Here is a 15,876-nt window from a genome sequence, read left to right on the forward strand (position 1 = left end):
GTCTTCACCCTTCTGGCCAGGGAATTGGGGCTACAGCAAGAGACACTTTTGTCTCTCACTGGGTGGCCAGAGGCCAGGTGATATGGGGTTCAGCAGTGCTGCCAGAGGACAAGGTTTTCAGAGGAACCATGACCCCAAGGCCCTGCTCTCTAGACCCAGATGATGATACTCTGCTAGTCCAGGACAGCTTCTCTTAAGCTCATCCTCTCCAGCTCTTCCCCTTTGTGTATGAGACCTGTAGTGCAGGAGTTTCACCCCAATAGCTGTTCTCTAAGGCACTAAGCACTAGACTGGGCATTTAGCATCCCAATATCCAGGTTTTGCCTCAGGAAGTCCACCAAAACCCCTACCTTCTGTGGTATGAATTGCTCCTTCCCCTCTTTGGTGGCTGTTTGTCAATCCCAAGAGTCTGCCTGACAGCCTCAATTGAAGTAAGTGTATTTTCTCTGTGAAAAACTTGGTTTTGTCCAGACATTTCAGGTGGCATTGAGTGATAAGGAAAAGCTTGGGTGTTACAGCAGTTTCCCTTGGCTTCTTTCTAGTACTGGAAACACCTTTATATTTGAAGAATATCCTCTCTCGAGCACTGTCACCACAAGCATTTTAATTTATAGCTGCCCAGTGCAAAGGTAAGGTTTCCATGCTCATCCATTCCTCCTAGCAAGCTGCACGTGATTTCCCTTTTTTCTGCCATCAATCACTTGCCCACATGGGCTACCAGTGGCTCATGCACCAGTGTTTGAGTTTGGGGTTGAGTTCAGCCTAGAGGAGGTGCCCTGACTGGTACATCAGGGAAACAAGGATGCTTTTTTCTCTTTGGGACCAATTATTGGTGAATATGTTACAAAGGGACAAGCTACATGAGTGTTACTGCTGCATGGGGCAGGGGATGCTTTCCTGGGCTATGCACCAAGCTGGGCTTGAGGCTTTGATTCCCTTTACCATTTGTGCCCTTTTCTGGTGAACCAGACATCACCCCTCCGAGCATCCCCAACCCAGGGCAGGGGACTGACCGCAGCAAAACTGCCATCACCCTGTCACAGCTGCCTTTCTGCTATCTCCACCCTGTGGCTTCAGCCTGCCCTGGAAAAAAAAAGGAAAGAAAGATAAGAAGGCTAGGAGAAGGGATCAGGTGAGGACGAGTTAAATATAGACTTGAAAAGCTGGGGGAACTCTCTTGCTATCACAGAGACAATTATGACCAGTAAAACATCTGGCTTGGGTATGATGAGGGTGACATCTGGCATTCAGAGGATGGTGGTAGGAACTGGAGGCGCCATGGAGATGTTCCTTCCTCCTGCTTTGCTGGCACAAATCTGGACCTTGGATTTAAGGCAGAGAGGGCAAGTTGACTGCAAGTCCTTTGTTTATGACTGCAAGGATGACAAACACAGGCTCCCTCACCTCCAGGGGGAGTTGGAGCTGGATCCCCTAACGCCAGCTCCCAGGATCATAAATGGGACAGAGAAGTTGGCTGTCTCTTCTCTCCTTTTAGCTAAATAAACTGCTAATTTTAACTTTTAACTGTGAAAGACCTTGAATAGATTGGTGGGGAAGGAAAGTCTGGAGAAAGGAGGTGTGGAAGCAGCCTAGAAAAGGAGCACCCGAGGCAGGTAACAGCCTGTCTCCAGTGGTGGGCAATTGCTGACGCCATGGACAGAAGAGGGAAAGGGTACAGCAAGATCCCAGGGACAGCAGAACAAGGAAATCTGAAATTTGAACAGTTTCCAGACAGGGATGGTGTCATAACACCTGACTCAGATCACCGAGGGATGGGCAATCATCCAGAAGTAACTCCAGCCCTCCTACCTACAACCCAGCAGGACTGAAAGGAGCGTCTTTGACACATCCCACAAACCTCTGTGGAGCAGCCATGGGCCCTGAGTGTATAAAGGCAATGCACCCCCTGAGCCTCATTATCCATGGAGGATTTTTCCGGCTTCTGGCAGAGATGGGGTGTTGCACTGAGTGGCTGGTGAGGATGGAGAGGCCTTTCCTTGGGCAGATTTGCTGGGGATTTTGTCTCTGCTTCACATCAATAATGCATCTCTGTTCTCTGCCACCCATACAGCCCGGCTGTGACACATGGCCTCACCCTCTCCTTTTGGTTAGAGGGTGCTCAGAGTTGGCCACTCACAACTTTCAGACCCAGCCTGGAGCTTCACCAGCCCTTGGGGATGCTCTGAACCAAGACTTCTTCCTGGAGGAGCAAGCCAGATTAAGTCACCCATGGCTGTAAGCACTAGCCTAGCTAGCTGCCTGGCCAGCGAGGGGTCTCTCCTGGCAAAAAAGTGGTCATTGTTCCCTTTGGTGGAGCAGCCTAGAGACCAGAGCTCAGCCTGGTAGGACACTGATGCCCTTGTTTGTTCTGCAGTATCACCCTGAGAGAGGTCCTGAGCTCCTGGCACTATTGGTGAAGCTGTGGCTACCAATGCTGTTCTGCTTAGTACTGAATAAGAACCAACCATGGGATGATATCGAAAAAAAGCTCATTTCCCAGGACATGACTTTGATACATCGCTGCTTTGCTTTTGCTTTACATTAGTCAACCAAGGCCACCTCACAGCTTCAGGGTCCTGTTAAAGTAGATGCAGACCTCTCTCTGTTGGGCAACCTCCTTCCCCAGAATGGTACCAGCTCCTCCATTAGCCAGAGATCTGGAAATGTAATTGACTTTTCTTCTTTACCACTGTCCTGGTTGAGTCCTGCACATACAGAGTTGCAGTGTGAGCCACAGTCAGGCAGATCAGAGTGATAATATAGCATGAGGAAAAAGAATAGGGTAGAGGAGCCTTACCTGAGAAGCACTGGGTCTTTATCCCATGGGTAGAGCCATGTGCTCCCTCCTCCCTGCCCTGCTCTATCATCTCAGCTAATCTTGTCCTGCTCTGATTCTAACCCATCTTCCTAAAGACATTCAGGAAAGCCTATAGCGTATGCTATTCTTATTCTTTTATTAAACATGACAAAATCCACACTGCTATGAATGCCTAGGTTATGGGAAAAGCCTCAGCTGGAGCTCAAACACTACTAGACATCAGAGAAGTCACCTGATTTCCTCAGTGCTGCTGCTTCCTGCAGCCCTGCCCTTTCACTAGTTTTCCTTTGCTCTCCCCCTCACTCCCACCTCGTCTCGCCACCCTGGCCCTGGCTCCAAGTTTCCAGATGCACTTTCTGCCTTGCTAAGATGTCACAGTGTATAGATATTGCCTGGAGAAGGTTTTACACTGCAGCCACAGGGATGTTTTTACATCTGCAAGGTGGAAAACTGAAAAATAATAGAGAAACCTTCCCTCCAGAGCCCCAAACCACTTGCAAACAGGGTGTTAATGCAGATGAACTCAACACCAACAGAAGACCAGACATTACCTGCACAGATGAAATTTCAGACAGAGGATGGGGATGAAGTAAAAGGACCAAGGCTATATGGGAAAGCAGTAGCAAAGACTGATAACAGTGGTCTGGGTCTTTCCATATGAGAATTGGAAAGACCGTTCCAGTGCTCTTTGGAAAGACCACCTGGCACCTCGGGAAGAAATGAAAGGACTACCTTGGTCATTATGCAAGATACGTATCATTAGGTATCACTTTTAATCCTTGCCTGGGCCATTCAGAGTTCATACTCTGTCTGTGGTAGGAATTACCTCTTGTAAAACACCTTGCACAGCCCCGTGCCTGCACAAAATAAACAACATGCTCTTCTTGGGTATCTTCACAGGGTCCTTGTAAGCAAGCTGTTTGTACAAGTGATAGGGTTTCTGCTGCAGATCACTCAAGAATCGCAAACTGGATTTGAGAGCCTGGATCACTTTTATCACCTTTCTCCTGCTCTGAGGCTCACCTGTGAGCCTCTGGCTAGAGCTTACCCATGGTGAAGAGGAACCTCTTAGGCTGCCAGGTAGATATGAGGATGGAGGGGCTCTTGCAGAGATTGCTGTGGCCTTTGGAGACACCCTGGTCCCCTGAAGTTCAGTTGCCTCCTGGGTTGGAGGTGACAGGAGACAGCATCCCACATCTCACCTGGGTTTTCGACTGAACTCCCTGATGTGCATGTCCAGGATGCAGACTGGAGTGTAGGTCCTTTTCTCTCCAGCTGAATGACCTCTGCTGTGGTGGAGCTGTGGGGTCCATTTCCCAGTGGGTTTGGTGCCTGTTGCATAAACCCGTGGCTGCTCATGGGGCTCACAATCTCCCTCCACCCCCTGCAGAGACTCAATTTGCTGGCACATCCCCCAGTCCCTCTCCTCTAAGCAAAGGAAGAGTTGCCAGTGGCTTCTGAAATGGCTTCATGGTGGAAGCACGTGTGACTATGCAGCCAGGTGAGTGTCTGTCCCATCCATTTATCACAGGCATGGCAGGGAACAAAATTAAACAATTGTGCAGCATCAACAAAAAAGGCTCTGGTGTCTAGTTCAGAGGAAGCTCAGCTTATAGCCTCTTTGTTGTGTTCACCCTGGGCTTGGCCACATGTTGCTATTGGCCATAAAAATATCCATTTCCTTTCTAAATTGAGCTACAATACTTGACTCTTTGGCCTTGGATGATAATGAAATGCACAAGTGCTTAGCAGATACCCTGTAACTCTTCCTGGTTCACTTCAGCACAAATGATCCACAGTTTTCAATTCAATGAAGCATTTGCAGCCAATGCATCATGTATCTTTTATTTGTATTTATTTTCAGTGTGTCATCTCATTAATAGAAATCTGTTAGTCCTGCATGGAGTTCCCGGTAAACGTGAAAGACCAAGCTGGAGTTCAAGCAGGGAGAAAGACTATTTCTTCAACTCCAGTGAAATTACTGAGTGACTAATAATTGCTTCTAGTTTAAAATATGCTTTGTATAGTAATAGCACATATAACTTGTCCCTTGGAGCCTTGAAACAAGTGGACCAAGCTTGATTCACCTTAAATTAGTTCTAAGACCTACTAGCAGTGGGCTCAGGGGGGCCAAGGAAGGAGGTTGTGAAGATGGAGATGAGTGGACAAGGTTTGCTGAAGAGGTCTGTGTAACTGTGTCCAGGCCCTGGCCACACGACTGCTCCCCAGCTGTTCATGCTGAATTGGAAGATGACTTCTGATGGCTCACAGAAAGGCTTGGGAAGAAACTTCACCTCCTTCCAGGAGGAATGAAGCTGCCCATAGGTCTGCCGTGGAAAGCAGTTGCAGATCAGATACGTTATGGGTGGGATAAGAAAAGAGCTCTGAGCCATCAGGGGCTGATTCACCTCCAGGTTCAGACATTTTGGGGGCGGGGGAATCCCACCTCCTGAACACAAGTGTCTAATGCTCTTTTCCACACCCTGAGGTTTCCCATCCAGCCCAAGCTGCAGCCCCAGAGGGGTGCAGATCTCCCGTAGACCCCTATCCACCAGCCCTATGAAAACATCCTGGACACCCTAGGGTGTGTCCACTAGATCTAGGATTTCTGAGGTTGTATCATCTCACCCAGTTCCCTTCCTTCTGGTCTGGGATAATTGCTTTCTGCTATTAAAGCCCCTTCCCCTCCTGAGGATCCAGGGAATGACATTTCCAAGCTGTGCAAACCATTCATCTCCAGAGACTCTGGCCACCTGTGAGTGCTAAACCAGTCCCCCTGTGCTCTTTCTCCCTGTTGTGTGTCTGCAAAGGAAGGATAAACAGTATTTCAAGCTAGGCAAAGTGCTGTTCATGCTGACAAAAGCACATGATCCCATCGGGAAGACTTGGGAAGTGATGCTGGAATCCTGGTGGGGGATTTTGTCTCATCACAGGCAACAGACAGGGATATTACGGCACTGAAGATCAAGGCCTTGGACTGAATGTAGCTGATGATAGCCCAGTTGTCCCTACAGATTTTTTATGAGTCCTCCCACTCTTTTTTCCTTTTAGGCTCTCTTGTGGCAATGCCGTGCACAGGTAACTCTGTGTCACATGTTGGTGACAGTCAGGTATTCTTTCTGGTACACAGGTCATCTCTGACATTTCTCATAGCATCCTTGTTACTCTATGAAAAGTAGCCTCTACAGAAGGACTCAAAATCTGGTTCATGGGGTAGAAAACAGCAGACAAAGCACCCTGGGGAGATGTTGTTCAGCGCCTTAACCTGAAAGAGATTCCAACTGGGTCCCAGCCTGATGCTCGCTCCTGTGGTCCCAACACCCCTCCAGTGTGCCACCTGTGCCTTATTTCTTCATCCTCCACTCCACAGCCCGGTGCTACTGCTGATTGGAGACCACCCTGCAGCCTGATGTGAGCATTTCCACCGGAGCTGTGGGTCAGAGATGCACCAGAAACCAGGGAAATGGCATTTGAACCCTCCTGGTGCTGGGTGCGGAGCTGTGGGGCTGGTGTGACGCACCGATGCTGCATCAGGAGCTTGTACAGCAAGGGGCTCAGAAAAGTGTGGAGGATATTTTTTATTTTTGAGGGGTTTTAATATATATATATATATATTTAATCTCCCCCTTCCCCATCAGCTGGGTGGCAGGAGTCACCCAGATTTGCAGGGAAGGAGGGACATCTCGTGGCCACACCACGCACATCTCCTGCCTCCGGGCTCCAGGGCCACCCGTGCCAGCCATCAGTGGGGTGCATTCCGGGCATCCCCGCCTTTCCCCCCCCCCGGGATACCACCCCAGAATCATCCCACGCTGCCCGGGGAGCCCCACGGCCTCTCCCCTTCTCCTTCCTGGGCTGGGAGTGGATGCAGGAGGCACAGGGGCTCATTCTCACTCTGATGCCCGAATAAAGAAATGGGAAATGGTCGTGTCCAGTTCTTTATTATTGATTCAGGGCAGAGGGGTGGCACCACCTGGAGACTTCGCTCTAGAGCTTGGGGGCCTGGTGTGGCTCAAGAAGGTGCAGACAGGACACATTCCCTGCCCTGCCCACGGCATGGGTGGGATTGTAGTGGCATCAGAAGGTGGGGAGAGATTGTGCACCCCCCCCCCCACCCCATACCACCACCCAGGCCGTGGGCCCCTCTCCCCAGGGCTGCAGTTGTAGGGCTGAAGGGCTTTTCAGTGTCCAGGTGGGTCGCATAGGATTTTGCAGTCCTTCCTGGCAGAGGTGATGTCTGCGAAGTGGGTACGGACCTCCGAAGCAGATGAGGAAGGAGCTGTGCCAGCTCTCAGCCACCTCTTTAGTCTCCGTGATCGCCACAGAGCTGGCAGCATTCACCTCCCTCGTGTCCCTCCTCGTTCCCCATCTCCAAATGCATCGTGGAGGGGCACGGGAGAAAGGGAAAGGCCTGACACGAGGAGCCACTGCCGGGTGGTGTCTTTCCTCCAGATCTGTCCCCAGGCACTGATGGGACGGGGGCTTACTGCTGAGGCTCCGGCTCGTAATGCTTCTCCGTGGCGATGTAAAAGTCCTCAAGGACCGACTGAAGGTACTCGAAGGTCGGGCGCTCCTCGGGCTTGTTTCGCCAGCATTTCAGGATGATATTGTAGAGTTCACCGGGGCACATGTCCGGGCAGGGCATGCGGTAGCCCCGCTCTAAGTTGCGAATCACCTCAGGGTTGGTCATTCCTGGAGGCAAACACAGAGCCCAGCAGGAGTTATTCAGCACCCTGGGGTCAAAACTCAGTCCTCCCAGTAGCTCACATCCAGGCAGAGCTGGAGGGTCATGGGGGACTGCGATGCTGGGCCATATCTGGGAACCATCCCTTCTCCAGGGTTGTGCCTCCATCCCTCCTTCCCCTCCCTGACTCCCCTCTATAGACTTTTCCTAGCGCAGACTTAACTGAGGCTCGTGGGAGCCTAGAAAAGGAAACCCAGCATGAAGAGACAGGCGTGCGTGTCTGAGCACCCTTGGGTATGTGCCTTCAAGTGTAAAGCAGCACTAGCTGCTCTGCAGTCAATGCACACTCATCCCCTATTCGCAGCGCGCTGTACCTGGGTAAGGAATTCTGCCGTAGGTTACGATTTCTGTCAGGAGGATCCCGAAAGACCACACGTCAGATTTGATGGTGAAAACTCCAAAGTTAATGGCCTCTGGCGCTGTCCATTTGATGGGGAATTTGGCACCTGTCCGGAGGAAGCGAAGGGAAATAGCATGTGGAGGTACAACATCTCCCTCTACTCCCACAGGCAGGAGCAAGCAGCTCCCCAGAGCTGAGCCCTGGATCTCGCGGGCTGTTGGCTGCATCAGGGGGCTGTGATGGGATTTACTGAAGGAACTGTGGAGCTATGGAGATAAGGCCAGAGGAAGATAATTGCTCCCTATATCTCTAGCTTTTATTAAAAGGTCATTTCTACCTGGCATCTCTTTGCCTTCCTTCGTTCTTTTCCCACTGCAATCAAGGCTATTTCACCTTAAAAGACTTTTTCACATGTATATGCTTATAAACATCCATAGATACTGATACATGGAGGCCAAATAATGAAAAAAACTTAATGCCTCGAGTAGCTGATATTATGCATATTAAAAAAATTGAGGTAAACTATTTTACTGATGAAGTTAGAAGAATCTGCAGTCTTACAACACCTTTGCATCTCTCGCGTGTTTAATAATGGGATCCAAGGACTGGAGGCAGGAATGGCAGCGTGGACGACCGACCAGTGCCGGGCACGCCGAGGGCACAGTGCTGGGAGTGAGCAGTGCCCGCCACAGCCCTTGGGCATCAAACAGCTCTTGTGAGAGACCCAACGCTCTTCAGGTAGCAACCTGCCATGGGCAGGCCGTGGGTTTCTGTAGCCCAAACTATCTGTTTGTGTTATTCAAAGCCAATGCCTTGAGTAGCTTTATTGGATGACAAGAACAGCGCGATTTTATTCCTTATAAAATCACTCACTGGAAAGGGGCTGGTTTTAGCAAAAGTGCATAAACCATACAGCAAATATAACTTCATCAATTCTTAAAGCTGCATATGTGTATTAAAAACAAAAGAAGCCCCATTTTATTTTGTCCACCACATTCTTGTTTTGCACGCTGCAGACAGCAATGACCATAAGATTACAATTTCAGTTTAGCTAAGGCCAAAAAAACCCAACCCAAACCCCAAAACACCTTGATAAGTAGCAATAGAATGTGTTAAGGTCTGCAGCGGAAACCACATTTTTATTTGTATATATCCTTTCAAGACTGAAAGCCCAAATGCATTGTGTGAAATTAGTGCCTTTGTTCTTGCACATCATACTCTGACAAATAGACTGACAAGGCTCGGAAATGTGATCTACAAAGTGAAAATCATTCAAAGTAGATAGAGGGTCAGCTGTTATTTCAGATTAAAGCTAGCTGGAAAAATGTTGATAGGAACTGCTTTCCACTGGAAATGTAGCTCCTTGGGGTATGTTAACAGACTTATAATGATTTCACAAAAACATCTCTTAAGGATAAAAACTGCCTTAAAAATTTGCAGCAATCTCACAGCAACCCTTCATGACATTTCACAAATTACATTTGTGAGCTTTTACTACTTTGAAATAGTTTTATATGTTGGAATGGGTATAATTTGTATCATAAAGTATCTTGGGACAGCAAATGGAAAGAAAAGTTTCCTATTGTATAAGAAAAAAAAAATTCTACTCTATTTCCTTTCCCAAAGTAATTTTATGGGAAAATTTAGTTTCATTCCAATTATAAAAGAGGACAGATTTCCCAAATATGAAAATCTTCTGGTAAATGTCACTTACGCTAGACTTCATTGTTTTATTTCAATCACTTCTGCTTGTTTCCCTGATGCTCTATAAAGTCTCTTCTCAACCTGGATGACATGATCTCATAACTGACCTCAGAGTCAGAGGTCAGAATGGAGAAAGTACAGAGGAAAAGCTGCTGCCAGAGGAATTTTACTTAGAGCTCTTGTCAAATGGCTGTAGATGGACCTCTGCACCAGCCAAACCAGTTGTCACTGCCCATGGCCACGCTCTACTGTCCACCACCAGTTCAGATACTCAGTCCCAGCAAGGGGGGTTGGCTTTGCAGGTGGAATCATAAGATTTCACATTGACATGGGAAATACTGGGGTTTGTATGCCTTTTTTTTTTTTGTTCTGTTTTAGATGCTCAAGGTACTTTGTGCCCATGAGAAACACCTGCCAAACTGCAAATCTGTGTTTTGTAAATTGTCCTTCTGTGGATGTGATCTAGTCTGGGCTTAGATTGCTTGGGACATCTGGAAACTGTCGTTAGGTCCAGATTCGTGGCTTCAGCTCCCCTCTGCAGTGCAATGACTGAGTTACACTGCTATTTCCTTCCCTTTGAACTGACTCACTGTGAACACGCAGGCACAGGCAACAGGTTTCATTAGTAGAAGTGAAATTTCTCCAGAAGCACAACCTGAGATTCATCAGGACTCCCCCAAACACTGCTAGAAGACTTTTCTCCCATTTCCTTGTGCAAACCTCACTTGCGCTTTACTGTCCCCAGGTTCAGCTGCCTCTCCTAGGACCCAATATTTGGCTCTTGTGCTTGCTCTGCCTGCTGCCTGGGTGCTGATATCAGCAGCAGTGGGGGCTCTGGTCCCATGACATCGGCTGGGTCCCACCCCAGCCCTTGGACACCCTGTATCTTGACACGTCTGCATGGCAGGAGGATTAGAGATAAGGGAAACGTGTTGGTGAAGAAATGCTGGAACGACACCCACCTTCTTGTGCCAAGTATTCATTCTCGATGATCCTGGCCAGGCCAAAATCAGCTATTTTGCAGCAGAGTGTCTCTGAGACAAGGATGTTGGCAGCTCTCAGGTCACGGTGGATGGAATTCATGCGCTCGATGTATGCCATTCCCTCTGCCACCTAGGAGAGGAGGAAGAGTCCATCTTCATCAGTAACCTCCCCATGACAACAAGTTAACTTAGTTGCATCTAACCCACCTTTACAAAAGCACAGCATGAGTGTAGGGCTGCTCACATGTCTCCATGTGCATGGACATGCATATGGGCTCCATGGATGGATGGATAGATGGACCGATAGATCAACAGACGGATAAACAGATAGACAGGTACACAGATACATAAATAAATACTGCCCCTGTATGTGTGCATCTGTTCAGCTCTACCGGCACACACCCAGCCACCAAAAGCTTTAAGCAGATGAGTAAAGCAGAACAGAAGTAACACTCTCGATTTTGCTCAGAAGTTACAGAAGTGAATCGTGTCTGCAGTGAGATGCAGAAAGTTGAAGCAAACTTGAAACCACATCACTGGATTCCCAGTTTCTGCCACAAGAGTGTCCCCTCTAGTTGAGATTTTCATCACAAATACTCCAGATTAAATACATGAACTATAAAAAGAAAAAAAACCTCAAAGAACTTGTCCATCCCTCAGTCACAGTAGCAAAGTCCAGATCTAGGAGGACAACTAGATGTTTTTCAGCAAGATCCTCTCTTCTCCCTCACTGATCTGCTTTGGGATGGGGAAGAGACCCCTGGAAATTCCTCCACAATATAACTGAGACTGATGTTTTCTTTCCCTGTGCTGGATCCAGGACACAATAGAGTTCTCCTCTCTGATACCTACAGGATGCACTAGAGAAAAAACCTCAGATATTCATAGAAATATGACTGGGATAGAGAGTATGTCCCCGGACAAATCCTTTGTCCTGGCTATATGGTGCTTTCTTCAACCATCTCCAAACTTTACTTTGGGAGGTTCTTTCTCCCAAGATCATCTTGCAATGTTTAGCTCTTTGGAGCAGGGAGCAGCCCTGGGGAGGTGCCTGATGCATGAGGAGTCCCTATAAATGATGGCAGAAATCTTTTTTTTGCTGGGTGCTGGGAGATATAGAAAAAAAGAGATTGCGAAATTGCTCCATCAGTTGAGTCTCAGATTTGGGTTAGGTATTTGTCAGGAGGATGGGTGAATGCATGCAACCCCTGCTAATAATGGTTAGTACCTATTAAAGCGCTTATGAGCCTGTGAGTGAGGGCAGAGCAATTTTCCACTCCATACAGATTCACATCAGCATCTTGACTTGCATGTGGTTTTAAACAGGATACTAACACATACTTTCCAATGCTGCATTTCTAACCTGTGTCACCAACTCTTCAGCACAAGTGCTGTTTGCTGCAGTGGAAAATGGAAGAACTGATGTAATTTCCTGTCCTGATGTTAATGAGATAGTACCCAGTGTTGAGCCTGTTCCAGCACAGCATACTTTTGAGTATGTACCCTCAAGACTGACCACAGGATCAAGTGCACCGGACCAGAGATTTCTAATTTTAACTCTGACGGATGTTATTGAATCCCAAATTGCACTCGAGAGGGTTGGGTGCCTCGTTGGGCCGTGATGTCATCCCGACACCGCAGACAAACAGATTGCAAAATAGCTCAAGAGACTGCCTTTTTCTTCCTCCTCCTCCTGGAGTCACCCAGTGAGTGTTTGAATCCCTGCCTTGGGGAGGTGGTGCCAGGGTGGGAGGGGGGATGATGAAAGCAATCCTTCCAATTGATTCCCATGCCTCGAGGGATGGGAAAAATCCTTCCTACTCCACGCACTGTGGGTGGCTTCCGTGGGCTATTACATTGTTGGGGTATGTGGGTTTGGTCTGCCTTCAACTATCCCGGTCCTGGAAGGGGAATGTGGTTCAGGATGCTGCAAAGAGCATGGAGGGATGTGAGAGGAGTGTGCAGGGTGGGTGAGTGTTTCCAGGTGCCTGTGGAGAGGTGACATTCAGTTGACCAACCCTAGTGATGATGCCCGCTGTGGGGATTATTTGACCATTGTAGTGGACGGGTTTCTGGCCAGCTCAAGCCACACCACACGCTCAAGGCTTTGACCCTAAACTTGGAGAGGATGTTTGGATGCACGAGGTGGCCTGGGGACAGGTTTCTCCCAGGGGTTCCTGCAGTCCTATAGCACCCTCGTGCCTGGGGTAGACAAGATCACTGACCTGTCCCCAGAAGCTTCCACACAACTTCCTGGAAATGCTTTCTTATTCCACCTGCTCAAGGCAAATTATAACATTGTGTTAAATAAATGCATGAGCACTCATAGCTTCTGCTGCCCCTGCCTCAAAGCTGGGTATAATGTTGGACAACATCTTTGCTCTGGGTCATCCCTGTGACTACAGCTGAGTGCAGATTGCTCTGGCTACAGCACTTTTCTCTTGCACAGAAACCCACCAACACAATGTCTGGGGTAATTCTCCAACCAAACCCATGGGTTCTGTAATATGGATGAATTTGTAGCATTCTGCTTATCTTCAGGAATTTAAAACAAACCACAGGCTATAACTTTCAAGAGAAGGAATGAAAGAATGAAAAAGGAAAGGAGGGAAGTGGAGAGGTAAAGAGAGGAGGGAAGGAAGGAAGAAATGAAGGGAAAGATACTAAACAGGGAGGCTGCAGTTGGCTCCATGACCTCTCACAGACAACAAAGATAAAGCTGCAAATACAGAAGATTTATCAGTAGTGAAGAGGGAAGGCACTGAAGCATGTTCCTTTGCTTCACAGGGGTGCAGAGGAAAATAAAAATGGCAGATGTGGATGCTGCTTTAAAGTATTTAAATATTTTCATCCTGTTTAAAACAAGAAGGAAAATATTTTGATATCATGTAACATTTACTCAAATATTAAGACTCTCCAGATTTTAATACACTATAAAATAACTCTGTATGATGCCCGGAACCAAGTGGCCAGATATTACATATTGTTTGCTCAGGCTCACTTTGACCCAGAGAGGCTGAGTGATCTTATGGGGAAATCCCAGACCTGCACATCAAAACAGCTGTATTCAGCTGTGACTCCAATGCTTCATGATTTTTCCCAGTATTTCCAAAATTAATCTAACTCTGCTCTGGGTGAGCCAAACTCTGCCAACAGCTGGTTAGGACCAAAGTGGATTGATTTTGTTAATCTCATCCTTCATGTACAACTTGTTGCCAAGATGCTGCCACTCTGGTTGTGGTTTCCCTAATGTTGACCTCTTTGAGTTTAGATGCACTTTAGATACAGTGCAGCTGCAACTATTAATATTCACAACTTGGTGATGATTAGAGGGAAACAACCCTACAAAGGTAAAAGTTTATTTTTATAAGGAGCAATTCTCACAGATTTGAGGGTCAGAATATCCTTTAGGTCTAATCATCGGGGAAGAGAAAAACTCCTGAAAGCCAGAATGTCTCTACACTGAAAATCTTCTTGTTGAGCTTTTTCTTCCATTTGGTAAAAAGAGAAACAAACTTATTTCCTGTTCAGCAAGATAGAAAAAACGAAACAAAGCAAATAAAAACCTAAAAATAATAATTAAAAAAAAAAAAAAACCAAACCAAAACAAAAACTAAACCTGAATTCTCTATCACTACACTAAGTTCCCCAAAGGCTGTCCTAAAGACATCAGAGCATTGCTGAACTGACATGCACATCAACACAGAAGTCTGAGAGAGAAGCCCTAAGAGAGCACGCCAGGAGGTGCTGTTTCTCTCCATGAAATCCACGCTCTGACAGACTTCAGACTTGCAAGAATTTCAATGAGGTGATAACAAATCATGATCTTGAGTCTATTTCCCAGAGGCTGTTCACTAACCTGAGCAGAAATATCAATGAGTTTGGGGAGATTCAGCTGGCTTCCTTCTTCTGTCTTCAAGTAATCCAGCAAACACCCTGCACAAGAGAAGAAATTATTGTGACTCTTCTGAATAAGCCTATACATCTGCTTTCCCTGGTGCTTCTCTGAATATATGCAATAAATCTGTCTGCATCCTAGAGAAAATCTGAGGAAATACAGTGGGTGTTTTCTGGATCTTCTGTTAAGAAAGTTCCCAAGCGCAGCCCATTTTCCTCCTGTATTTTGCAAAGACCTTTTGCAAACTACTAGGCAATCATCACTCAAAGCTTTATAGACAAGAGGGGCAAAAGAAAGGACAATTTCACCATGAAGGGAGTAAGGATCTGAAACAAACTTCCAGTAGGAATAGTGGAGATGAGAACTTTAAATACTCTTCAAACAGAGCATCACCATGTTATGAAGTATCTTTTGAAATTCGAGACAGGAGGCAGGATTTAACCACCCAGAAAGTCCCTTCCAGCATTAGAAACAAACTTGTGGATCACTAAGCCCTTCTGCTTACAGATTTGGTACAACGCCCTCCTCCCCACCCCCATTATGACAGGAGTACCAGCCATCTCATTGACCTGATTTTGCAGAAAGCCAACAAAAAACTCGATGAAGGTCTTTACCGTTGGCCATGTACTCTGTCACAATGTAGATTGGTTGCTTTGTGACCACCGCATATAGCCGAACCAGTTTGTTATGCTGGAGCCTCTTCATCAAGTTTGCCTCTGCCAAGAAGGCATCGGGATCCATGCTGCCCTCCTTCATGGTCTTCACGGCTACTTTGATGTTGTTCTTGTAGTAGCCTGTGGAGAGATAATGATGCACTGAGGAATTTTGGTCTCTCCACACACTCTATCAGGTTGTGAAATAAGGAGCAGAAGACCTTCTAGATCAGGGAGCAGAAAACCACAGCAACAGCTTCCAATCCCCCAAAAAGAAACAAATGGAAAATCTCAGTGCCAGTGGGCTCTGAGCAACCAGTAGTTATGAGAGGAGAAGGGAGAGACACGGCATGACCGTCAATTCATGTGGCTTCATCAGGGATCATCCCTGCTCCGGGTGGTAGACACCCATGCTATGAGCCCACCCTCACGCAATCCTCCCAGCCCTGAAAGACTCCTTCTGAGTGAAACCCCCGGGGCCTCCCACAAGCTAGGTTCTCAGATAATCCAAATGTTGTCAAAAAAGCCAGGACTAAGCAGGGGGAATATTGACTCGGTCTGGTCTTGTCCACAATCTCAATGATCAAGGCAACAAGCAACCACAAAAAGGACAGCAAAGGAAGCTGAGCTCACCCCATTTCCTCTCCCACTGATTAGCAGTGGGCAAGAAAACATAAGGGATTCAGATCTGGGTTATAAAGTGGAACAGGAAAGAAGAAAAAATGGGATAGTGTCA

General features: G+C 47.3%; 1 protein-coding gene across 1 annotated transcript in view; it reads right to left on the reverse strand.

The window, feature by feature from the left end:
* Positions 1-6,743: 6,743 nt before the first annotated feature.
* The window catches only part of BLK (BLK proto-oncogene, Src family tyrosine kinase), a 44,865-nt gene continuing 35,732 nt past the window's right edge, over positions 6,744-15,876 (reverse strand). The window contains exons 10-14 of the mRNA XM_032993874.2: positions 15,102-15,281; positions 14,449-14,525; positions 10,569-10,719; positions 7,877-8,008; positions 6,744-7,510 (exon numbers count right to left, since the gene is read on the reverse strand). Coding sequence (XP_032849765.1) covers positions 7,302-7,510; positions 7,877-8,008; positions 10,569-10,719; positions 14,449-14,525; positions 15,102-15,281 — 749 coding nt within the window. The 3' untranslated portion in view covers positions 6,744-7,301. The remainder of the gene's footprint in view (positions 7,511-7,876; positions 8,009-10,568; positions 10,720-14,448; positions 14,526-15,101; positions 15,282-15,876) is intronic.

The sequence above is a fragment of the Tyto alba genome, unplaced genomic scaffold (assembly GCF_018691265.1).
Source record: "Tyto alba isolate M040663 unplaced genomic scaffold, T.alba_DEE_v4.0 Super-Scaffold_40, whole genome shotgun sequence".
Classification (NCBI taxonomy): domain Eukaryota; kingdom Metazoa; phylum Chordata; class Aves; order Strigiformes; family Tytonidae; genus Tyto; species Tyto alba.